General features: G+C 42.8%; 1 protein-coding gene across 4 annotated transcripts in view; it reads right to left on the bottom strand.

Moving 5' to 3' along the window:
- DNAH8 (dynein axonemal heavy chain 8) overlaps positions 1-26,329 on the bottom strand; it is a 1,091,167-nt gene that overhangs the window by 63,145 nt on the left and 1,001,693 nt on the right. For all 4 annotated transcript variants that reach the window (XM_075598772.1, XM_075598771.1, XM_075598773.1 and 1 more), the window contains 2 exons: positions 23,716-23,871; positions 8,800-8,916 (listed from right to left, as the gene is read on the bottom strand). In XM_075598772.1, the coding sequence (XP_075454887.1) occupies positions 8,800-8,916; positions 23,716-23,871 (273 nt within the window). The remainder of the gene's footprint in view (positions 1-8,799; positions 8,917-23,715; positions 23,872-26,329) is intronic.

The following is a 26,329-nucleotide window of genomic DNA, read 5'->3' on the forward strand; positions in this document are numbered from 1 at the left end:
ATGTATACACCGCTAAATAAAAAACACCTCCACAATTCCTCTATTCATTCATTCATTCTCTCTCTCTCTCTCTCATTCTTTCTGTAGCCCCCTGCTAAAACCAGGCCCGTTTTAGCATGCAGGTTAGGGCAGCACTCTGGCAGTGTAGAAGTTAAACCCTTTACACATAGTCTTCCATGTGAGCTGGCTCAGAGATAACATACAATATTGCAGATCCCAGGAATATGAGGCATGACTCAGAGCAAGGAAAGTTCTAGTAGGCCATGTGACCGGTGGGGTGACAGATTGCTACAGCATGTTTTGCCCAGAGACAGAGAAAGGTTGACACCCCCAGGGTATAAGAGGTGGAGACCCACCCTAGAGAGAGGAAGAGTGTGCTGGGGCAGACTGTGCTAGGTGCCCGGTGCAGACAGAGGTTCCCATGCTGCAGGGAGCAGGGCTATAGTCCATATCTTTGTAGGGATCTGGGGCTGAGCCTGCTTTATCCTTAGCCAGGGTCAGGGTGGGTCCTGGGAGGAAGTGCTGGCAGAGGGAGAACTTCTGCAAGAAAGACATGCTGAAAACCTGTCCTGTCTATGCTGTGTGATATGCTGATCCTGCTGACAATAAAAGCAAGCATCCTGTTTTAAAAGTAACTGGCGTCCTATTCTACTTATTCCACGCCTCACTACAGCCTTGGCCTGGATCCACCGGAGAATCCCTGAGACAAAGGTAAAACTGGCTGAGCTACACTACGCTGAAGCAGGTAGAGCTCCTGTTTGCAGTGTAAGAGAGAGACTTATTGCGTTTACACCCTATCTTCTGAAGCTGGGTGGGGGTTGGGGTGTTACAATTGGTGCTGCTAACGTGGGGCTTGAGGAGTGGAACTTTTGAGACCCTGTAAGATATGTGTGCAGAGATATGCAATTGAGATCATTTCTAAGGTGAAATTAAAATAAGGCTCTATTGCCTGTTTCTATCAATAGCACAGCAAACACAAATATACAAAAACAACAAAAACCTACCCCCCCTTTCAGGAGCGACCTCCGGGCGTCTCAGGGATGGCTTAAGAGGGTACTTAGAGTGGAAGGCCCGGACAAGCCTGGGAGCATGTAGAAAATGCCAGGGTATCCAGGACCATTCTTCAGGGCCGTAACCCCTCCAGTGGACAATATACTGTAAGGCCGCTAAGACATCCTGGAGTCCAGCACAGATTGTACCTCGAATTCTTGCTGCCCTTGTACGAGAAGTGGTGTGGGAGGTGAAGCCGGGACAGAAGAGTGAGGAGCCTGAATGTGGGGTTTAAGTAGAGAAGTGTGGAACACAGAAGGGCTTCTCATGGAGGAAGGTAGGCGTAGGCTTTAAGCTACTGTGTTGACTCTTTCTACGAAGGTAAAAGGACCGATGAACATTGGTGCCAATTTTGGTGTAGGAACCTTAAGACGAATATTTTTGGTGGATAGCCACACCTTGTCTCCAGGATTGTACACTGGGGTTTTTCGACGATGCTGGTCCGCTTGAGTTTTTTGCCTGGAAGTTGCCTTCCTGAGATATCCTTGAATCCTCTCCCAAGAATTTTGCAACTGTAGTACCCTGTTGTCTTCTGTCGGTATGCTAGATATAGGTGCTAAAATGGGAAGTGTTGACGAGTGAAAGCTGTAGTTGACAAAGAAGGGTGATTCCCTAGTAGATTCACTGCATAGAATATTATGCGCAAACTCTGCCCAGGGCAAAAGATCAGCCCAATTATCCTGGGTGTCTGAGACAAAACATCGAATGAACTGCTCCAAAGATTGGTTGGTTCATTCCGTCTGACCGTTGGTCTGGGGATGATAACCTGAAGAAAACTGCAGTGAGATCCCCACTTGCTGACAAAATGACAGCCAAAACGTTGATATAAATTGCGACCCTGATCCGAAGCAATGGCCTATGGTACTCCGTGGAGGCGAATTTTTTTTTAATGAACACCTTTGACAGTTTTGAAGCGTTGGGAAAATCCTTCAGTGGAATAAAGCGTGTTTGCTTATAGAAACAATCCACTACTACCAGGATGGTGTTCATTCCTTTGGATTTGGGTGACTCTACAATGAAATCCATGGATAGGTAGTAATGGGAAGAGGTTGAAGAAGTTCTTGTCACGGGAGACCAGGTTTATCAACACCTTTTAATACCGGGATCATTGATTGAGCAAAGCAAGGAGGTAAAATAAATTGTCATTTATTTCAGGAAAAGACATATACACCATGTAACACAATTTACAAGGTTAACACACTTACTGGGAACAGGGCTAATGAATAAATCTATCCTTTACATGAAATTCACAAAAATGACCTCTGTAGGAGCCCTTTCCAATGACCGGTAGGTACTCACGAAAGTCCTGGAACTGATTTCGGCATGCAATGCCAGATGCAACCACTACGTTCTTCAGAAGAGGGACTTAGAAGAATTCTTGAGTCAAAATCTTTGAAACTGGCTCGCATCTATTCAATACTGAGCATCTTTGAATTTGCCGCTGATGCTTTGGCACTTGGAATCTGCGTTCCTCATTGGCTGCAAGGTTTCATATGGGTTTCAGGGTCTTATTCACAAACCTCTACAGCCTATCAGAGCGTGGGAATTTCCCTGCCAGCCAATCACCAATTTTCCGGTATTGTAAAGCCGGATGGGTACCTTTTCTCATTCTGCAAAAGGGGCATGCGCCAACGTGGCACATCTGCCTCTTTGCATAATGAGCCCACCCACTGTCCAGGCTCCACAGAGTCTGGGCACTGACAAATGGAGGCCGGATAGCCCTTTGTTAGCCCAGGATGCGGGTACTCAAGCAGAACTGCAGTACCCCTCCTGTTATAACACCTTGGCATCTCTGAGGCTTTCAAGTCAGGACATCGCATAGACCCATAAGCACCAAGCTTGCTAGCCATCTGGTTTCTTGGAATCCATGACTTGGAAATACCACAGTTCATTCACAGGTTATCAATAAATATACCTATTAAATATAACTCTTTAATAAAATATACTTTGTCCTGTCTTCTGTGTGATAAAAATATATAAGTCCCTGTTCTGGTGTCAGGGATGAAGTGACAGTATATGTTGCCTACACTCACTAGCCTCATTCTTGGCACACTTTATAAATAAAGAAAAACCTGGCGCCAAATAGTCAGTGGAATGTCCTGTACTCCTCAAGGGATCCGCACACTTGCTCGACAGACCATGCAAAGAAAAGAACACAAACAAACAAAAATCATAGCGCAACACTGTAGGGTAAGCAGTACTACACTAATACACACAAACAGTTAAGAATCCTAGCGATTATTAAAATAATTATTTATTAAAAAGAACGGACAGTGTATTCCTACTGATGGACTGTGCTATATTGTAATTATAGTGGGAGAGAACCCCTGAGGAAGTAGAGTGACATCTACGAAACGCGTAGGGCTAGTGGCAAAGCCACTATTTGACTGACTTTGGACGTTTAAGGACATTTCGCCTTGGAGCCCAACTTTCCCTTCAGCCTGCCAGCTGTTCCTTTAAGGCAACGGGCACTATCGCGCGCGAGCGCGCAGAGACTTCCTGTTGCTCCGTAGGAGGAAGTGAGGCGTGTGTCTACACGCGGTGCAGAGCTGTGGACCCCCGCACACCAGCCCCCACGGCCGGAGCTGTTCCGGTTACCATCGTAAGGACTGACTGGTGTCTGAGCCGCAGTGGAGCAGAGGCATCACCCGCCAGGGAGATCATCTCTACCTAGGACGTGTTCCTACCATGCGAGCTTAAACCTTGCTGTATGTAAGTAGGGCTCCAATTTTTGTGCTCCGGATGACCTGCGGTTCCTTGTATTTGCCATTGTCGGTCTTGGCATAGTTCTTTTTAATAAATAATTATTTTAATAATCGCTAGGATTCTTAACTGTTTGTGTGTATTAGTGCAGTACTGCTTACCCTACAGTGTTGCGCTATGATTTTTGTTTGTTTGTGTTCTTTTCTTTGCATGGTCTGTCGAGCAAGTGTGCGGATCCCTTGAGGAGTACAGGACATTCCACTGACTATTTGGCGCCAGGTTTTTCTTTATTTTGGTTTATTCTGTTAGTACTGGCAGTATCACCGGGCAGCCATCCTTTATTATAAGTTTTTTAATATCACACTGTGTATTACACTTTAGCGCTAGTTCACATTTTTTTCTTCACACTTTATAAATAACTTTTAAACTTTTTCCCACAAGAAATCACTCTCAGCTTTATCACTTAACTGGAGAACCCTCTGGATCCCTATACCAAGTTCAGAGCATGTATCTGGGAACCTCTCCTTATACTATGGACCCCTCTTTATACTAGGGACCCCGTGTAGGATTGCAGGTATACATTAACCCCTTCATGTCTGTTTACTTTGTCTGGAAGATGCTGCAGCAGGAATCCTGGCGGCGAGTCATAATAAACTTTTCAGAGTTTGCCCAGAGCAATGTGCTTGGCTGCACCTGAGAATCTCACTCGATTCCCGGATCCAACTCCTAGAGTATCCCATAACTCTGGAACCCCGATACATCGACACATTCTGTAAAGACATTCTCTAGCAAACCCACCCTGAAACTTATAGCCTAGAAATCTCCTGGTTCCAGCACCCCAGGAAAGGCAAAACACACATAAATCTTTAGTGTTGCATAATTTGCACACAGTAACATGTATGGGTTTCTGCAGGAGCTCAAATGTTTGGTCCCATAAATCAATCCATGTAGAGGTAACACACATATATATAACTAACGTACAAAACTCAATTTCCCATTCACATGCGTTGGCACAATAATTCCCTAGAGATGTCCAATGAGAGTATCAAAACTTCTCTTTCTCCTTGGAGTGGCCCATAAGAAGTGATAAGAGTACTCACTGTGTTCCCCTGTGTGTCCTCAGGCATGCAGCCGCGCCGAGAGTCCAAAGATATCCAAAATGTAGTGTGTAGCGCACAGCGTCAAAGAACAGGTCATGTGGCGGATGAAAATTATATTTATTAAAGCTGCATTAAAAAAATGGTGGAGGGTACAACACTCCTATGCGTTTCGTGCTGTGAGGCACTTTATCAAGGAGTTACCTGATACTGGAAACATACACACAATTTATACACTTCCTAGTACCGAAATTTGCGCCAAAAAGGGTGACGTCATACCCATAATGCTTCATGTTCCAAATAGAACACAGTCACAGTAATGCATTGAGGACATCTGTGTTCAAGAGCTGACAATCTAGGACCCCAACACACGGATAAGGGGTAACCAAGTGGGCTTAACCTTTATTACTGAGCCTGGTTAACCCCTTCACCATCACAGTCCTGTTGGTTTGATATGGAGAGTCTTGTTTCGAGCACATGTAGCACATGTTCCTACGAAAGGGAGGTGCAGTAAACAAACGACCCTCTGGGACTTCGAGACCTTCAGGAATGTGAGATTGGGTCTGCACAATCCTCTCCAGGGAATCAAATGAGTTGGTGGAGATTACGCATGCTGGGGGGAGTACAGTCTCCTGTTGATCCTCCGTCTTGTCCTCCACCGACACCCTCCCCATGTCCTTGCAGCCCCGGAGCTGGAGGGACCTCCTGCACTCCGGGCTGACTAGCGTCCGCTGCCACAGCAGCTACAGGGGCATGCCCCTCTGGTGGGCCCATCCTGGCCTCATGAAGTTCCAAGTCCTCCTCCAGCTGTACCTTTGACTGCCCATCTGTCGGTAATCCATATCCCGCACATCTCTCCACGATCTTCGCTCCACGATCTTCGTCCCAGGATCGGAACCTTCCTGAATGTAGACTCATGGTGCTATCTGGGTATGGGCAAAGGGGACAGTGAAATATCTTGTGCTCTTTAGAAGTGTGTGTAAGTTGCCACTTGTCCGGGGAGCTCGCAAGCCACTAGGTCCCCCACTATACTACAGAATCCCGCAGAAGACCATAGCATAGGTTCAATCAGTATCCCACACGCTGCCACCAGTTAATATAAGCCTGTCACGGTGGACCAGTACTTATTAACACTTTTATATTTTTGGGATTCTCGATTGAACACGACAAGGCGGGCAAAATAAATTGTCATTTATTTCCTTGATAGACAAACACACGACAACCTCAGAATACACTTAATAAACATTTACTGGGATGGGGAAACAAAATAAATTGTCCTTTGAACGAAAGATGTAGAAACAAAGTCTCTGGGTTACAATCCTTTTGGCTAGGGCGCAACTTTCCTCCCCGATATTTCGTCCAAATGTAAAAATTTTGTTCTGGTTCGTTCCGAGATCCCCAGCGCTAACGAATTCCTGAAGTAGGGGTAAAACCTTGGTTACGATGTTTTAACCCCTTGCGTTCCGGAACCGCTGCCGCTATACTTGTACGGGATCTTGAACCGCGCTTGAAGAAATCCTGAATCACACAGGGGATAGCTCGGCAGGCAGGTTTATAGGGTTGACAGACCTATCCCTAACATGCATGCCGAATCCCCTCTGTGGGAACATTTAACCCACCAAACCCCGATTTGCCCAAAGTTTGCAGAACGGGCAAAAAGGGCTTTCCGGTTTGCAAAGCGCATGTTTCAGCTTGACACCTAGGCAGTTTACCATACTGGGGGTCCCCCCTTACCTGGCGACTCTTAGTGTGAGGTTTGGTCACAAAGTGTGAATGGCCCGTGCTGAGGACCGGTATCTGGCACTCAGCAACACTCCGGCCATTTTCACACTTTGAATGTCTGAGGCTTTTCAACTCCGGACTTCACTAGACTCAGAGGCTCCCACTTAGCAGGGGCTCTTTGAAGTACGGAGAGGAAAATACCCTCAGCTCATTCACCCTTAGCATATTTACATACTAACGGATTTTTCCCGGGCTCACAGAAAAAAGCTTTCCTGCCTGCACATTTAAAACCAACAGTAATATACATTTTATTAATAAAGTATGTTCTGCTTGTGCCACTGGAATAAACTTTATATGTGGGTGCATGGTTTCTTTATTCTGAGCTGCACTCCAAAAATCAGAGTGCTAGCTTCCTCCGTTCGCGAGTTAGTGTACTTAATTGAAAGGGCTCTGATGTGTGGTCCGTGGTCAATTAACCTTGCGGTTGCGAGGTCTAGTGCTTAGAAATGGATACCTATACTTCAAAGCGTCTCTCCATACACAGCCACACATCTTCAATCAGCACTTGGTTCAGTGCTCAAAACGCCATCTTGTGTCTGAAAAGCTAACAGCACAGTTCGTATTCATTCTTCTTACCCTTGTCAGGGAATAGACTGCAAAATGGGGACAACAAAGGTGGTGCAGGGGAAAACACATCAGGGTAATGCACATACATTTTAACCCCTTCGCTCCCAATGCGATTTAGGGTTAATCAGCCCGGTATAATGCCTTTATTAATGGCCATTTCATCGTCGCAGTGAACAATTGTAACATTTATTTGCTATGCTGTTTGCCAGTGTGTATCTGTAGCACATGAAGATTAACAAGATTGTGAGGCATACTTAGCTACAATTGTATATCAGTATATATAATATTTACATCAAATTGAAAACAATCCTTTATATGTAACCTGGTTGCCAACACTCAATGATAGCATATGGATATCTAAAAAAAAATTATATTTATATGTAAATGTCAGTTCTATGTGCATGCATAAATGTTAGCCAATAGATAGCAAGAATGATTGTGACAGTCATTGCAAATGATTTCTTAACAACTAAGTTCCCATATAGCCAGCATAATGCTCCAAAATATCAGTGACAAGGTATTTGTCATCATTAAAACGAAGATTTATTTTCTTTTCGATACGCTTCTTATGGCCAGCTGCAACCACTGAGCTCGGCTGCTGCTAACTGGACTCCCCTGTCTCCAATGGAAGAGACTGCAGGAACCACGCACACTCACCGCCCCCACCAGTCACCCCACCACAACCAGTCACCCCACCACCACCAACACTCACACCACCACTCTCCCCAACATCACTCCTCTGACTCCCCGGGCACTTACACGCCTACTCACCTGAAAACCAGTCATTTCAGCACAACCACTCACTCACCAGTCACCTCACCATCACTCCTCTGACTCGCATGCTTTCTGTCCATACCTCAACCACTCACAAATAACAGAAATAAATTAAATGACACTCACAAAAAACTTTCAAACTCACAAGACAAAAAATATTTAAACAAAACAAAACAACAGAAGACAAGCCTATCAAAATTCAAAACAACTCTAGCAATCCAAAATCCTCAAATGTCTATCTCTGTCTGTCTCTCACTCACTCCCAACAACACAGAGAAAGATTACAATTAATCGACCATTTAAATAGGCCGCTCTAGAAATTGCTTGTCTTGCGAGATTGTCGCACAATGCCGACGTCATTTCCACGTTTTCAGAGTGTCGATCATCACGCCGCTGGCTACTCGCCTTTTTGTAAATGTTGCTATCACTGGCATTCGGGACTTTCTGCATACCGTGACAGCAACGCTGTCAAGAATTCGTTTTTAAATCCCCGTCGATTTTTTCTATGGAAGTTTAGTGCATAGGCCCCTAAATTTAACATTGGTTGTAGTCTATAGACATATGCCTTGTTTTCAACCTCATCTACTACATAACTATGTAAAAAGTGTACTTAAAGCAATTGTGTTTTACGGCTTCATAGTATGTATAAAAATGGACAGATTATGTGGGCCACGTGGTATTTATCTGCTATCAGTTTTTTCTTTATACACTATGTATAATGTTTATGATACTGGAACAGGCTCTCAAACCTTTGTGAGATGTGAATGCACTCTTCAGTGTTTATCTTTTATTGCCTCCCCACAAGATAAATCAAATTATAGCTTACTTTTTTCAAATCACACTCATCCAGGTGATTTTGCATAAATTGAACACTTGCTGTAAAATCGGCAGAGTTGAATTCATATGGAATATTCCAGCCCAGAGGACCAAATTTGCGTCGTTCCTACAAATTAAGGATAGTAAAATGCAGCCTAATGAGATTTAATATTTTTGACTCTTTTACGGTCTATTACATTGCAAAAAAAAATGTAACACTTCATACTGTATAGATTACTTTATTTTTATTGTATAAGAATATAAACATGATGTAAGTTGTACTCTTTTTGGCTTCTGAAGATTGTAACAGTAGAACATCTTCCTACTGTCTCCATACATTGTTCATACTTACCACTTAGATTGTATGCTCTTTGGGGCAGGGACTCCTTTTTCCTAATGTTACTTTTATGTCTCAAGCACCAATTAACATTATGTGTTATATTATTATGTCACATGTATTACTGCTATGAAGCACTATATAAATAAACAAATACATGCATACAAAGTTGTTTACCTTTAGGAGGATTAACTTGTTTTTGTCACAAACTTTGTAGTTTCAGTAAAAGTAATGTTGATATGAGTTGGGAGGTTTTAAAAAATAAATAAAGTTGTTGTTGTTTACATAGGCAGAAAATGAAAAAGATTTGGTAAAACAGTATACAGATGGGATAATCTCTTATTATAATTATCTTTTATTTGTATCGCGTCAACATATTCCATAGCACAGTACAATGTATGTGTGGAGGGGAGGGGGTGGCAATAACATTATATTATGAAAGAGTAAATATATGCTAAGACAAACCGAGGCAATAGGAAGGACTTCACTGCACATAGGAGCATACAATTTAGAATGAGGCTATCAACATCAGGACTCTGTGTATGCGGTTCTAGGATGAAAGTAAAAGAAATAAGTCAGGACAATGTTGGATAGAGAGGAGCAGTGTTGTGTATACTGTAGCTTTGTAGTTGAGCACAAGTGTCAAATTTGACTGTGTAGGGTATGAGTACCCAATGTAGTGATGAGTAGGAATTTTAGTGAATTATTCCATGAGAAAGGGATGTCATTTAGTAATGTTGCAGATGTTGAAACATATTTTGGAGAGGTACTGAATGTGCGTGATGAAGGAAAGGGAGGAGTCAAGAATGATACCTTTGCATCTAGTTTAGTCAGGAATATAGTGGAGTCATCCATTGCAAGTGATGAATCCTGCACGTGTAGAGTTAGGAGGGAAAACTATACATTCAATGTTTGATATGTTAAGTTTAAGATAGCGATTGCACATCCACGAGGCACTAGCAGAAAGACAAGTAGTGACACAGGATTGGAGAAATGGGGAAAGGTCAGGAGTGGAGATGTAGATTTGGGTATCTACAGCATAGAGGTGGTAGTGAAAACCAAATCATATTTGTTTATCAAGATAATAAATATAAATGGAGAAATGTAGAGGTCCTACAACAGAGCACTGGGGTTCACCAACTGTAAGTGAAGAGGCAGCTGTGCCAGTAACGGAAACACTCAATGTTTGTTTAGATAGGCAAAATATAAACCAGGAGAGGGTACTGTCATGGAGGGTGTGCAAAAGAAGGGGATGATCAACAGTATCAAAAGTAGCAGAATTGACCAAAAACAAAAGTAAAGAGAATTGCCCTAGTTATTTGGCCTTGAGTAGGTCATTAGGGACTTTTGTTATGGCAATCTCACTGGAGTGATTAAGAGAAAAAATACAGGATGCGGATATAAATAAGTAATTCAAGAAGTTTGGAGGCAAAGGAAGATAGGACGGTAGCTGGAAGGAGAGGCAGAATCGAGATAAGAATTTTTCAGGATGGGTGTGACCGTGGCACGCTTAAAGGATTTTATAGGGAGGTGGCAATGTCAGGGCAGGAGAGGGTGATTACAGGAGAGAGGAGGGTTTGCTGAAAGGTAATAAGCCAAGAAACATCTATGTTATTTAAATTATGGTTGGTGTGAGAAGAAGTTGGTAAAGTGGTGGTGGCACGATGCACAATGAGGGAGACAGAGAGGAGAATGAGATCAGTGATAGGATACGGTGAGTTTGAAAAATTAGAGAGGGAGCAGAGACAAGAAAACACGGTCAAGCGACTGACCATCATGATGCGTGGGAGAGCTTGTCCACTGGGAGAGACCAAAGGAGGAAGTTAAGGAGAGGAGAGACAGCTGTAGCATTAGGATTGTCCATTGAATTATTAAAGTCCCCTAGAATGAGTTGTGGAGTCAGAAGAGAGAACGTGTTGAAGCCAAGCAGCAAAATTGTCTTGGAACTGGGAGGTAGATCCAGGGTGGTGGTAATTGACTGCAACATGGAGAAAGATAGATGAGAAAATATGTGTAACACCTTTTGCCCTGGCCAACAGAAGAGGGGCCACACCAATGAGTCCCAATGTCTAATGGGTGGTTTGTGAAGTGCAATGTGCACTCAGCAGCTCTTTTTACCTTGATTCCCAGGGGCTGGTACCCGTGCAGGTGTTGAGCATTTGTAAGAAAGAGGGCGCCAAGAACTTTTATGTAGTTTATTAACAGTCCAATAACAGAGCAAAATAAACAGTTCTTCAGGTAGACGATAGCTTTGAGTTGCAAAGTATATATTCAAACGGGTGGTTCCTCAACCACAAAGATATTTGATTAGGGGCAATCTCTTTCCAAAGCCTTCAACCCTATCCCTGAGAACAGAACTAAGGGGCATTCTTCCCCAATGTAATTTCCCAGCAGATACTTTTATGTCTCTTTGGAGAAAATCTATACCCCCTTACTCTGGGATACTTTCCCTCTCTTAGAAAACAAAGAAAATGTTGCTTACCCAATAAAGGAATAATTATATACACTTGAGATCCCCCTGACTCTGGGTCCACATCAAATCTGAGTGTGAGGAACCAGGTTTCCCTTATTTATACCCTACTCCCATTCCCTATCACTGAGCAGAAAAGACTAGCTGTTTAGTCAATTAGACATGTGACTATTCCAGCACTTTCTAGAATTTTGATGTCAAAAGGCCCTTCTCTGACTACTCTGCAACATTGTAACAGATACAGGTACTGAAGGAAATCAACTCCTTATGTCACTATCAATCCTTAACTGGGTAGACTGCCATGAGAGGGAAGGATAAGGGTTGATATCTTGAAAAGTGCATCAAGAATGCCTACTCCTCCGTCATGTCTGTTTCCTGGTCAGAGGCTATAACTAAAGGAGAGGCCACTGTAAGGCAATGCCACAGATGATGTAGAACCATAGGAGGTGAGGCATGTCTCAGTTATGGATAGTACTGTAGCTATAAAGAGTTAGAGAGAAAAGGGTTGTGAACTGCAGTAAGTTTATTGCAGAAAGAGAGGGCATTCCATAGTGAGCACCAAAATAGAAGGGACACAGGGGGTTAAGAACTTTGGGGGTGGGCTCTATCAAGACTTCATTTTTGGGCATGTTCAGGGAGTGAAAAGGAGAGAAAATATCTTTGTGGTTGTTTGGTCTAGTATGTTGTCAGGTGCATTGCAAAAACATTGCAAGTGAATGCCATGTACCCTTTTGCTGCCCCTCGCCTGCCGCCAAGGGCTTGCCATTCTTGGCAGGTCCAGGCTGTATTGGAGAGAAAGGGTTCAGATGGAATGAGCCAAGTAGGAATTCACCTGTGACTCCCAGAGGACAATAAACCTGCTGGCTATAAGGATAACGATTCCCAGTAGTCTGTGCGTGTTTGCTGCATCTTTAACCCTTCCCACAATGGTCGGCTTCTCTGGCACACAATGTTAGAGAACTTGGGGGTCTCTTCTTCCAGGCCTTGCCACCTGTCCAGGGTGTATTAGAAGAGAGAGGCTTGAGATAGAATGAGGTACAACAGAGCAGGAAGTCAGCTGTGACACCCAGGGTTTAATAAATTGTATGGCTAGATGGAATGAGCTGCAACTAAATAGTGTATATAGGACTGTATAAACAAAAGCTCAGTGAGCATAGTGCTGGATAAGAGACTAAAAATGAGACTGAGAACTTCCAAAGTAAAGTAGGCATGGAGGATCACATGTGCAAAGAATTGGCCTTGCTCAATCGAGGGAGACAGAAAGTCACTATTGGAGTGGCTATGTATTAGAATATAAGCATTAGAAGAAGACTCGAACACTGAAACAGTTACCATTAGTAACAGATCTTTATTTTATATTACATGTTTTCACTACCAAATAAGTGACTCCTGAAGAAGCAAGAGTGAAACACGTTGAGTCAGCTGTTAGAGAGAACCAGAGTTTGGAGAGACTGGCAACCGGAGCTGAATTATGAGGCAAGACGCTCTTCCGCCCTCACTTGTGACGCCATCCGGAAGTGACGTATGCGGAAGCAGGGGGTGAGATGCGAGTGAGACGCGTGGAAGCTTGTACCGGCAAAGTCCCCCATCCGATCGGCGGTTCTCTCCAACGCATGTTTTTTATTGGAAAATGTGAGTGTGATTACTCTTATCCTGTACTTATTGAATACATTTGGCGATATAGTATACACTATTGTGGCATTTCTCTCCTATTTCATATCGACGACAATGAACCAATTACACTGAAGGGTATCCTGTGATTTACACTGTCCATCTGAGAAAGCACTCCAGTCAGAGAGAGAAGAATCTCTGACATATCTTTAACAGCAGGAAGTGTTGTGAGTGCATCCTTATCAGAGCTTACAGACTGATTTATCATAGTTTCTACCATCTGCACTATTTTTTGCTCTTTTCTTATATTTTATATATCAGTGGACACATTCAGCGCTCCTCCTCTCACAGAAGAAAATAAATTGTTCTAGCCCAGTCCCTGGACTATTTGTGGAGCCATAGGCCCAAACCTGCCCCCGCACCTCATGTGGTCCATATCACCTTGGTGTCAAGTCCGGGTAATGTATAGGCATGAGACATTGACCAGGACTCGGACACTTTCAAGGCCCCTTTACCCTCGACCAGTACTGCTGGTCTCCAGCTATCTTGCCGCCCCTCTTTTGCTGACATTTCAGAATGGAATTCTAGCAGGGACACCCCTTCCATCGGGACAGCCCAGGGTGGGGTTCCACCTGGGGAAGCTGATCGGGCCGCCCGATATCGGTACTCTGGAAAGAGGATCCTGCGGGCCTCTAAGACTCTTATTCCATCATCGGACTGGAAGGACTGGTCTTATGGGAATGAAATGTTAATAGATGATACTGTATATGTGTTGATGAAGATGTATGTAGCGTAAACAGTGGGTTCAGCCATTATGCCATAGTATGTGTGTTGTTTCTGATTTTTCAGTGTTCTCCGCCACCACATCAAACACAGGGTCTGCTATAGTGATGAGGGAGCGGGATATCACATATGCAAGAGAAGAGAATAGGGCAAAAATAGTGCAACACTGTGGTGGAAAAACAATGAATCAAATGCAGTTGTCCGCAAATGTTATACTCACATAAGTGTGAGTAAGCAAAGAATATCACACTATAAGTGTGCAGGAAGAGTGGTCCCATGTGAAGGACCCTCTAGGTACAGGATTTGTGGATAGGATGCACTAAGACTGGAAAACGGTGAAACACCATAGCGCAGACTGTATAAAGATTCTTCTCCGGGAGTCACGCCTGGTGGAGTGCAACACCGTGCAGCTGGTGCTCCTAAATGCGGCATCCGTCCACCACGATGTCGCTCCGTCCTAGCCTCAATTCGACGCATTTCGCTAATATCCCATTCTGCCGGAAATACTTCCTAAATGATAGTGTTTCCTTATACCCCTGCTTGTGAACTGTGTCTAGTTCACAAGCAGGGGTATAAGGAAACACTATCATTTAGGAAGGATTTCCTGCAGAACGGATATCAGCCTTTTCAGTTCTGGTGGTCCCCACCTCTCCCCTCATGGTTCAAGGACAACCTGAATACGAGATCCAATCTATCCATGACTCTAAGATCTCCAGAGGGTCAATACACTATCTGGTGCATTGGAGAGGTTTCGACCCGGGGAAAGGTCCTGGATTCCGAGCCACAGAGTCCACGCAGCCAAACTGGTCCGTATGCTCCATGCCAAATTTCCAGAGAAACCATCGTGGAGTCATCCTTTCAGGTCGCTCCTAAAGGGGGGTCACTGTGAGGATTCGCCATCCTGGCGGTCGCAGACCATCTCCTCACCCCAACAAATCTTCCATGATGGATACCCGGGATGCGCGGTTTCGTGGTCCCGGTGCACGCACGTGGACCTTGCGCGTCCCGATCCCCCGCCCCTGGGTTTGGATCCCGCCCACCTCTCTGTCGTGCAGCGGGTGCATTTGGCCAGCCTCCCTGTCAGACCCCGCCCCCGCTCTTGGGAAAGTCAGGACCGCCGTGGGAATGACGCACATTCTTGGCTCTGCCCCCTGACCTCCATGACGCACGCGGGTCGGCGCGCGACTGGTCCCGCCCCCTCTTGTCCCAAGAATCGGTGTGGGAGTGGCATGCGCTCCAAACCCCACCCCCTGGCCTCCGTGACGCGTGCAGGACGAAGCGCAAGCAGTTCCACTCTCATCCCCGATTAGGCTGCATCATAGGGCACACCTGTGTGCACCAGCAGCCTATAGGCTCTTACTTCCTGGTTCCACCCTGGCTGGCTATTGGAGGCTCCCCCTATTTATAAAGAAAGGGAAAAAAGTGCGCAGCTAATTAAATCAATATACAATATTGATCTACTAACAGTGAGTAGTGAATTGGAACAATATTACCCTCAACCTTGAAGTGATTATACATACAATGACCGTGCAAACAATATAACGGCTGCAGCTGTATTGGGTCAGGGTGGCTCAGCACTCCAACAAAGCTGAATCCCTGATGAAGTAGCGATAGCTACGAAATGCGTAGGATAATACGTTTCTAGTATTATGATTTTCAGCCCATTATTCTTGGTGACTGAACCATTGAGCCTGCGACCTTAGCTGTGCTCATATCACTTTAACGAGATCGGGACTCTGTTCCTGCTGGACTGACCCACACACCACATGTGCGGAAGAGACTTTCATCTCTGGCGCTGTGACGTCATCCGACTGCGACGCGATTCTGCAGTGTGCGCGCACGCATGCCGGTTTCCCGGAGAGGAGTACTCCCTTGTGTCATATTCTCTAGCCTGCTGTACCCATCCTTGGCCACCGGGACTGCTGCCACTCTCAATGCCTTGTTCTAGCCTGCAGTATCTATACTTGTCTACCGGGATTGCTGCTGCTAAACTAAGGAACATTCCAGACTCTGATACCTGACACCTCTGCACCTGTGCTCCCTCTCAGCCTGCATATATAAACCTCCCTTTCCTGTTCCTCCCTTGCCTCTGTTTCAAGTCAGACTCCTATGCACATGCCTCTGATCCTGATCTGTTCCTGTACCTGTATTTGAGTCTGTTCGCAGTAAAGGCCCTTGCTGGTAATCTGGCTTGTTCCTGTTTGTTCCCGTTCTCAGTCCCTGCTCCCAGACCTGTCCCTGCTCCCCTGTCCTGTTCCAGTCTCCTCATTGCCAACCTCTGCTTGTTGCCCGACTTCGCTATCTGCCGCCTGCCTCGGACCTCTGATTGTGACCCCTACTACGCTCGTGCTGTTCCGGCCACCGAGATCCTTCCCGCCATAGGAGTCTCCCGTGACACCTTGATGAGATAGAGACCACCGGACAGACGGGGTTCCAGTAGTACCTTCCACAGAGGATGCGAGGCTGATCTTACGAGTCGATTCAACTGTGATTGCCAGTGACCCCTGATACATTCTGCAGTGTGGTAACCTGTTGTGCTATATGCACTCAATGCGTTTGTTCTCTTGACCTGATGTAAGCCTAATACTCACCTTTTATACAAATCAAATTATAATTTTGATATACTTCACTATGCGGTTTTGCGCTGTTTTTTGTCTCCATCCTCCTATTTATATCTTCAGTCTGCTATCATTCCTTGCTGAGCATAAACATTGTGACACTGTGCCTGCCACATCCTTGTTCTAGAGACCTTGCCTTGCCTTACCTGCCTGTTAACCTCTTGTTGCCTGAACCCTGCTTGTACCTTGGACTCCACTTCTCTCCACTGCTGATCCGGCTTGTATGGCCACTCTCCTGTCTCCAGTCCTGACCTTGGCTAAGTACTCCAACGATCCGATATTCTCCTATCCTGAACCTGGCTACGTACCCCGACTATCCGATACTCTCCAATCCTGAACCTGGCTACGCACACTGACGATCCGCAACTCTCCGCTCTTGAACCTGGCAAGTACCTTAACCATTCTACTATCTTTAATCCGGACTTGCCTTGAACGACTACTCTACATCCTAGGTGCGCCCGCGTGGCTGTGGGCCGGCGTTATCCAATCCCCTACCTCAGCACCGCGGTCGCACTTCGTTTGTGGTGAGCTACGCGTTACAGCAGCGTACCTTTCACAACCTGCAGGAAAGGGTAGCTTATCTGGTGAGTGTCTGGAAAGTCGGGACATCAGTCTATATGGACTGAGTGGAGTACGTTTCTGAAAGGCATCCAAAAAGGGTGCTCTCCATTACTATGACTGATGACTCAGGAGCTTTAGTAAGAAATCCGGATCCTGAGCACTATTATTGATAAGGTTCTCCATGATGGAAGGAACCTTTTGTTCAGTAAGGCAACCATTTTATGGTTGTAGTCAAATAAGCTGCTACATGGTTCTAGTAAGCTCTACTGACTGTATTCACAGAAAGTGTTATCATGCATATTGAATGTGATAATCAATTATGTGAAATGTTCTTGTCATGTTCAGGTTTCATTCAAGGATGGTACCCGAACATTTAAGGCCCTAACAGAGCAGTTGGGAGTCCACCAGAGGGAGAGTGTAGCCAGGTCACCTGTGACTAGTAGTCTACCCTTCTCTTGGCAGTAAGTCCTGGTATAAGCAGGCCTTGCCAGTAGTTGATATGGGGTTTCCCCCCTCAGAGGAGCTGCACTTGAGCGACAGCAGGTGGCGGTGACATCAGGCCATGGTATGACCAATCATGGGACAGACTTGATGCCCTCCTCTTGGCTGTACTTCAGGACAGTACAGCCCCAAATTGATTAGTACCTATACCCACTTGAGAAAGCAGGTAACACAGTGGAGTGGCTGATTATTGGGCCTTCTCCAGTCCTCTTCCCTCCGGGGGAGAGTGAGTGTGGACCATACCTCTGCCTCTGCTAGGGAGGCAGGGAAGAGCTGTGATGGCTGTGGGTGCCCTTGGCCTGTAGTGACGGTCCAGGGACCATCCATCAGTGGTAGCTGAGAGTTACTGCATCGGGCAGAGCATGTCTTGTTACTGAGCTGTACAGAAGAGATAATAAACCGTTCCTGTTGTTATACCTCCTGCCTGGTGCATTACCTAACTGGGGGGAGTGGTAATTGTTTTACCGGGGGAGATCACCTTCAGTTCCCTGGAGCCTACGGCAGATGGAGGTGCTACACTGCTAAATAGATATGTAGGGTATAAACCCATGGAGCCTAGTCCTGTGTCCCCACTACCACCGGCGGACGACTAAGCCCTCCTGTTACCAGCAGGTATTATGCACCACACGACCAGTAATGGCCAAATCTCCCACCAGGTGGAGGAAACACTGTTACACACAAATAGTGATTAAACCCCCTCAGTGTTTCATTGTTATTTTGAACAATATTGTGTAATGCATTGTTGGTACCCATAAAGGCTTTAAATGGCACTAAGCTGAAAAGTAATATATGGAGAGAAAGATGTCCTCAGGTGCATGGATCATAAAAGACAAAAGGCACATAGGAAAAATGGTGTGATATTGATTGAAATATTGACTGTTTGTTAGGTTTAAAAAATGTGAGAAACACTTACGTATATTGATTCTAGATATTTCAGGACCAGTCATTTGTGTTTTTATCGTGAATTTCCTGATTTAGTTTCTTACTGATGTTTGCTCACTATGTGAATAATATATGTCTTGAGCTTTGTGCGGTTTTGAATGCGAGATTTTCCAGCCAAAATCAGCTTCCCGCGTCATTCTTGTGGCCATCACAGATGTAGTATCTCCTATTGGATTCCAGTAAAAGTCGCCTCTCTCCAGTGTCGTTGGTGTTGCCACAGAGGTAGCAACTCCGTTGACACTTTTTGGGTATATGCCACAAGCTAGTGGCTCCATGCGCTTTATTAATCTTCAAGGCTAGAGCAAGTGGTATTGATCAAACTCATGTCATGCCTTATTGCCCAAGTATGAGTAATATGGCATGCTAGGAAAAACCAGGGGAGCGAAAATACCTAGAGAAAAATATATAAAACTACCATTGTGCAGTTATGTTAAAACAAAACACAGTAGTAAAAAAAGCTCTCAAATTAGCAAATGAGACACACTAGACAATGTCAGCAAATGTCCAACATAAAATATCCAGATAGCAAAAGTTGCAAAAAACAGGAGCAAAAATAGGAGGTAGTGTGAATATCAAGAGAAACACAGAGCCCAGATAAAATACCAAAGCGATTTATCCAACACTGGTAAAAATGAAGGCTTACAGGATTCCAAATTGATCACAGCATGGGTATATGGGTACAGATGGTAACCGAGTCGCGTTCTCGGGATCCCGTCACACCGCTGCTGCGTCCACTGGTCTCCGTCCTGCACCTCTGCTTGGGAGCCGCTACGTCACTTCCGTTTCCTCTGCCAATCGAAGTGGACGTCACAGGACCTCCAGGCAGACTTTCTCCCTCCAGATAAAACACTGAGGGTCACGCTCTACGCGTTTCACCGTTCTTAGTGATGGCTTCGTCAGGAGTAGCATTAACTCTTACAAGGATAGTTTATATACCCTCTAAATTACCAATGACCTTTCTTCCTATTGGTCAAAGGATAATGACATCTATACTAATGGGGAGACGGCTAAAATAACCCCTCACTATCGTAGGATTAACCTAATACAGATTTTATACATTTGATTATAAAAAATAAACTTTATACATTTTATTTAAAATAAAATATAAATAAAATTAGAATATCTCGCTTGATCCTCCTTTACTACATAAGGAAAAGATTATTACTAAAATTTATAGAAGTATTAAATAAATTAAATAATACAAATCTATATTCAAAATAAAATACATAAATCGCTAGATATGACCCTGATCTTATGGGTAGAGAACCAGGAAAAAGGCGATTGATGAATCTCAAAAAATGCAAGAGAAAATACAGAGTTAGTACATGACTTAATCATAATAGACAATATATATAGACCATCTGTATGCTGTATCTTATCTGTATTTTTATTCAAACTTTCACACCAACTATTTGTGCAATATATACGGTCCCTTACATGTCCCATCTAATAAAAAACTCAATATATTTAGTTATGAAAGTTTAAAGAAAAGCACTTAGTTCAAAGTCTACATTCAACCCCAATGGTGCAAGAGATTTAAGCGTGAAAATCCAAAAACTTTCTCTCTTTTTCAGTGCAATACTTCTGTCTCCACCTCTCCAGTGTGGTAACACCTGTTCTATTACTGTAAACTTAAGACCTGATGTATCACCCTTATGTTTTTGAATAAAGTGGTTAGATAGAAAATGAGTGGTAATACCTCTTCTCACATTTCCAATATGCTCGAGAATACGAGTTTTAACAGATCTAGTTGTCTGACCTACATATTGTAGCCCACATGGGCACTGTATAAGATATACGACATGATCTGACTTACAAGTTAGAAGTTGTTTAATTTGAAATCTTTGTCCAGAGATGTTTGAGACAAACCCAAATTTATCTTCAGACCTATGCTTACATGCCGTACAAGTGGCACAACCAAAAAATCCTTTGGTTTGAGTTAACCATCTATTTCCTTCCTTTATAATCTTGGGTAGTGCCCTAGGTGCTAGTTTGTTCTTAAGAACCTTAGCTTTCTTAAAGATTACAGTAGGATCGTTTTTGACAATGTGCCAATGCTTACGTTATAGCTTACGTTATAGCATCTTTGATAATCTCATCATTATACTTTTTTTCTTTGAATCGTTCCTGTAGGAAGACAGATTGTTTATGAAAATTGTCAACATCTGAACAATTTCTCCTAATCCTCCTTATTTGTCCATAAGGAACATTCTGTAACCATTTAGTGTGATGACAACTGGCAGGTGCTAGTTTGTTCTTAAGTACCTTAGCTTTCTTAAAGATTACAGTAGGTTTTTCGGGGACTATCTCTCCTAATATAGGATCGTTTTTGACAATGTGCCAATGCTTACGTATAATTTTGATTATCTTTTTAGACTGTCTATTGTAATTTGTCAAAAAAGAAAATTCAAAATTTTTATTCGATCCAGTTTTCTTTATATCACTAAGAAGATCTTTTCTATCCAGACCCCCTGCTTTTTTTATAGCATCTTTGATAATCTCATCATTATACTTTTTTTCTTTGAATCGTTCCTGTAGGAAGACAGATTGTTTATGAAAATTGTCAACATCTGAACAATTTCTCCTAATCCTCCTTATTTGTCCATAAGGAACATTCTGTAACCAGAATCGTCAAAAACGATCCTACTGTAATCTTTAAGAAAGCTAAGGTACTTAAGAACAAACTAGCACCTAGGGCACTACCCAAGATTATAAAGGAAGGAAATAGATGGTTAACTCAAACCAAAGGATTTTTTGGTTGTGCCACTTGTACGGCATGTAAGCATAGGTCTGAAGATAAATTTGGGTTTGTCTCAAACATCTCTGGACAAAGATTTCAAATTAAACAACTTCTAACTTGTAAGCCAGATCATGTCGTATATCTTATACAGTGCCCATGTGGGCTACAATATGTAGGTCAGACAACTAGATCTGTTAAAACTCGTATTCTCGAGCATATTGGAAATGTGAGAAGAGGTATTACCACTCATTTTCTATCTAACCACTTTATTCAAAAACATCAGGGTGATACATCAGGTCTTAAGTTTACAGTAATAGAACAGGTGTTACCACACTGGAGAGGTGGAGACAGAAGTATTGCACTGAAAAAGAGAGAAAGTTTTTGGATTTTCACGCTTAAATCTCTTGCACCATTGGGGTTGAATGTAGACTTTGAACTAAGTGCTTTTCTTTAAACTTTCATAACTAAATATATTGAGTTTTTTATTAGATGGGACATGTAAGGGACCGTATATATTGCACAAATAGTTGGTGTGAAAGTTTGAGTAAAAATACAGATAAGATACAGCATACAGATGGTCTATATATATTGTCTATTATGATTAAGTCATGTACGTGTATTTTCTCTTGCATTTTTTGAGATTCATCAATCGTCTTTTTCCTGGTTCTCTACCCATAAGATCAGGGTCATATCTAGCGATTTATGTGTTTTATTTTGAATATAGATTTGTATTATTTAATTTATTTAATACTTCTATAAATTTTAGTAATGATCTTTTCCTTATGTAGTAAAGGAGGTTCAAGCGAGATATTCTAATTTTATTTTTAATTCTATTTTATTTTAAATAAAATGTATAAAGTTTATTTTTTATAATCAAATGTATAAAATCTGTATTAGGTTAATCCTACGATAGGGAGGGGTTATTTTAGCCGTCTCCCCATTAGTATAGATGTCATTATCCTTTGACCAATAGGAGGAAAGGTCATTGGTAATTTAGAGGGTATATAAACTATCCTTGTAAGGGTTAATGCTACTCCTGACGAAGCCGTCACTAAGAACGGCGAAACGCGTAGAGCGTGACCCTCAGTGTTTTATCTGGAGGGAGAAAGTCTGCTTGGAGGTCCTGTGACGTCCACTTCGATCGGCAGAGGAACCGGAAGTGACGTAGTGGCTCCCAAGCAGAGGTGCAGGACGGAGACCAGTGAACGCAGCAGCGGTGTGACGGGATCCCGAGAACGCGACTCGGTTACCATCTATACCCATATACCCATGCTGTGACCAATTTGGAATCCTGTAAGCCTTCATTTTTACCAGTGTTGGATAAATCGCTTTGGTATTTTATCTGGGCTCTGTGTTTCTCTTGATATTCACACTACCTCCTATTTTTGCTCCTGTTTTTTGCAACTTTTGCTATCTGGATATTTTATGTTGGACATTTGCTGACATTGTCTAGTGTGTCTCATTTGCTAATTTGAGAGCTTTTTTTACTACTGTGTTTTGTTTTAACATAACTGCACAATGGTAGTTTTATATATTTTTCTCTAGGTATTTTCGCTCCCCTGGTTTTTCCTAGCATGCCATATTACTCATACTTGGGCAATAAGGCATGACATGAGTTTGATCAATACCACTTGCTCTAGCCTTGAAGATTAATAAAGCGCATGGAGCCACTAGCTTGTGGCATATATCCAAAAAGTAAGGGTTAGTAAGGGTTGGAGCTGAATGTGTAGTTAGCTTTCCTAATGGAAATAGGATTTGATTTTATTATTTGTTTTTTCTTTAAGGGACAGTGGCCCCATTGTTTATTTAATCCCTGTAAATAAACCCCTGCTTAGAAGATACAGTGTTTCCTGCCTTATTTGGGACTAAAAGAGACTGCAACGTGGTGTAGGCATCACAATATATATATATATATGTAGAGGTATCAGTACCGTGTTAGCCGAGCTTCAATAATCAAAAAATAAATAGATGATACCGTTCTGTGGCTAACGAAATGCTTTAATTTGTGCGAGCTTTCGAGATACACTGATCTCTTCTTCCGGCGATGTTACAATGAATGAAGCAAGCAAAAGCTATACTATAAACAGTGTCTATTGGAATGTTATCTGTGCTGGTCCTTCCCCCGGTGTGGATGTGTTTTATGGCTGGAGGTGTCAAAAGGTTCCAGAAAGCACGTGATGAAAGAGTGTGTATGTGTATCAGTGTGAATTAACATGAATGGAGAGCCCACAGTATATATATATATATATATATATATATATATATATATATATATTTATATATATATATATATATTCTCATAATGATGTTTCCACAATATTTTACTCTCTTTGTTAAAGAGAAGTTTGTGTTAGAAAGATTACCTGCACAGTCGAGTGAAGGAAAGCTACTGTGTATAACAACGGTCTCCACATGGGAAGGTTGCTGACATCAAGAAGATCCTGATTAATTCCTGCAAATGTCCTCTTCAAGCCTGCCCGCATACCTTGAGGGGGTTCATTGGTATATTTGATAGATGCCTGTTGAGAAAGACGTGATTTAGATTGAAATTGAAATAAACAAATATGTCCCAATAATGGGACAATTCAGAGACAGGGCAGTTCATTTTCATGGAGAAGATTAAACGTTTCTGCCTATTAAAAACGGAAACAAATTGGAGTATTTTTTAAGGTCTGAAAATATGCATTGAAAGTCAAAGTTTCTTACCTTAGAATTGCTGTCTATATAAAATATATATTTGTTGCAAGCTGTGGTATTTTTTAAATGACTAACCTAATAGTCCATATGTATGTGCTATTCAGTACACTGTACACTGTAGTTATATTAGTGTTTTTAAGACAACAGATGTACATTTGAAAAAGTGTAGTGCACAGCTATATCTCTGAAGAACTAGCATATTGGCCCAATCTTCAACAATCTATTCAAAGTCTGCACTGCATCAAGATCAGGCTAGCCACATTTTCTACACTTCATCCAACCTGTTCTAAAGGGCCATGTAAGTTTACAATACTACAGAACTGGCAGATTTGTTTAATGCAGTAGCAAGAGAATACAAATGCCAACCTGTGCCATGTACACGCATGACTGTGTGTGTGTGTGTGTGTGTGTGTGTGTGTGTGTGTGTGTGTGTGTGTGTGTGTGTGTGTGTGTGTGTGTGTGTGTGTGTGTGTGTGTGTGTGTGTGTGTGTGTGTAAAAGAGGTTAACTGGCTACCCAGTTGTCCCCCTTTTCTTTCCCACAGGGCACTATAAATGAGAACAAATCTCCCCCCGCCCCCCCTCCCAACCATTACACTACACCCCAATTACAGTGCCACCAGCAGAATTAATGTAAGGGCTTATACTGTAGGGGTCCTGAGACCCCTTTTGAAGCAGAAAAATAAACAAAAAGACAATTCAGCAAAACGGGTCTGAGAATGAGGGCAATCCCTTCAAAGGTTAGCGGTTCAATAAAGTCAAAGACATTACGTATTTAAGTTCAGATTTAATATGACAAAAGGCATACAGTGCTTATTACAGAAAAAACAATACACAAGTACATACAGTACAAAGTCAGACAGTAATCATATTAAAACAGGGTGGTTTATAAGGAAACCCTATACATTACCACAAAAGTCTTCTAGTAAGATCCTCAAGCGGTTGTGAGGAAGAAGATGTGAGGCACACCCACACATGGTGTACCCCTAGTTGGATCTCCCTCTGTAGGGCTCAGGCACAGGTTTTTATACCCCACACAGACGCGATTGTACTCTTTGATAAAGGGCTGCATAGCCTGAAACGCGTCAGAGTGTGTTTTGTCTCCCCCCTGTTTATACCATGCTTTAATAAATAATTATTTTTAACCTTCCAACTGCTGGTGCTGGCCCCATTCCTCAGCTGTGCTCCGCTGCAAATCTTTGGATTTCAAGCTGCTGTGTATCTACCCTGCGTGACGCACGCACCAATGGAGTGAAGATTATACTAGTGAGTATTGTGATTTCCCATTCTATGGCTTCAAGGGGACTTCTAGACCGGTACAGTGCAGCAGGTAACAGTGTTCTTTGTCTTGTGAGGTGCCATTAGGCATTAAACAGTCCCTCACCAAAAGACATTATTTTTGATTATACACTCCTGCGTTTGCACTGGGTCCAATACTACTATTATTGTATATATACTTCTCCATATCCTGATCATTACATGTACCAATTATTGGTGTATCTCATCCGCTGAAGCGCTGATTTTGGGATTTTATCCCACCTCTCTCTCTTTTGTGAGGAAGAAGATGTGAGGCACACCCACACATGGTGTACCCCTAGTTGGATCTCCTTCTGTAGGGCTCAGGCACAGGTTTTTATACCCCACATTTCTTTGATCTGTGAGAGACTCCAGATCTTTGACCGCCCTGTAGGGGAGTGTCATGTGACCCATTTGTTCCTTTATTTTGAATGTAGACTTTTATATAACTCGATACTTTGGCTTAAAAAACTGACCGCATAACAGAATTAAATGTCTAAATCATTATTGCATCCAATATATAAGAGAACATAATAGATAAAACTTGGGATAAATGGCAGATGAGGTTTAATACAGATAAATGTAAGCTTGTGCATTTGGGAAGTAAGAATAAACAGGCAACTTACAAGTTAAATGGGGATATATTAGGGGAATCCTTGATGGAGAAGGATTTAGGAGTGCTGGTAGACAGCAGGCTTAGCAATAGTGCCCAAAGCCATGCAGTAGCTGCAAAGGCAAACAAGATCTTATCTTGCATCAAACGAGCAATGGATGGAAGGGAAGTAAACATAATTATGCCCCTTTACAAAGCATTAGTCAGACCACACCTTGAGAATGGAGTACAACTTTTGGCACCACTCTTTAGAAAATACATTATGGAACTAGAGAGAGTGCAGAGAAGAGTCACTAAATTAATAAAGGGGATGGACAATCTAACTTATGAGGAGAGGATAGCTAAATTAGATTTATTTACAATAGAAAAGAGG

Source organism: Ascaphus truei, chromosome 4 (genome assembly GCF_040206685.1).
Source record: "Ascaphus truei isolate aAscTru1 chromosome 4, aAscTru1.hap1, whole genome shotgun sequence".
Classification (NCBI taxonomy): Eukaryota; Metazoa; Chordata; class Amphibia; order Anura; family Ascaphidae; genus Ascaphus; species Ascaphus truei.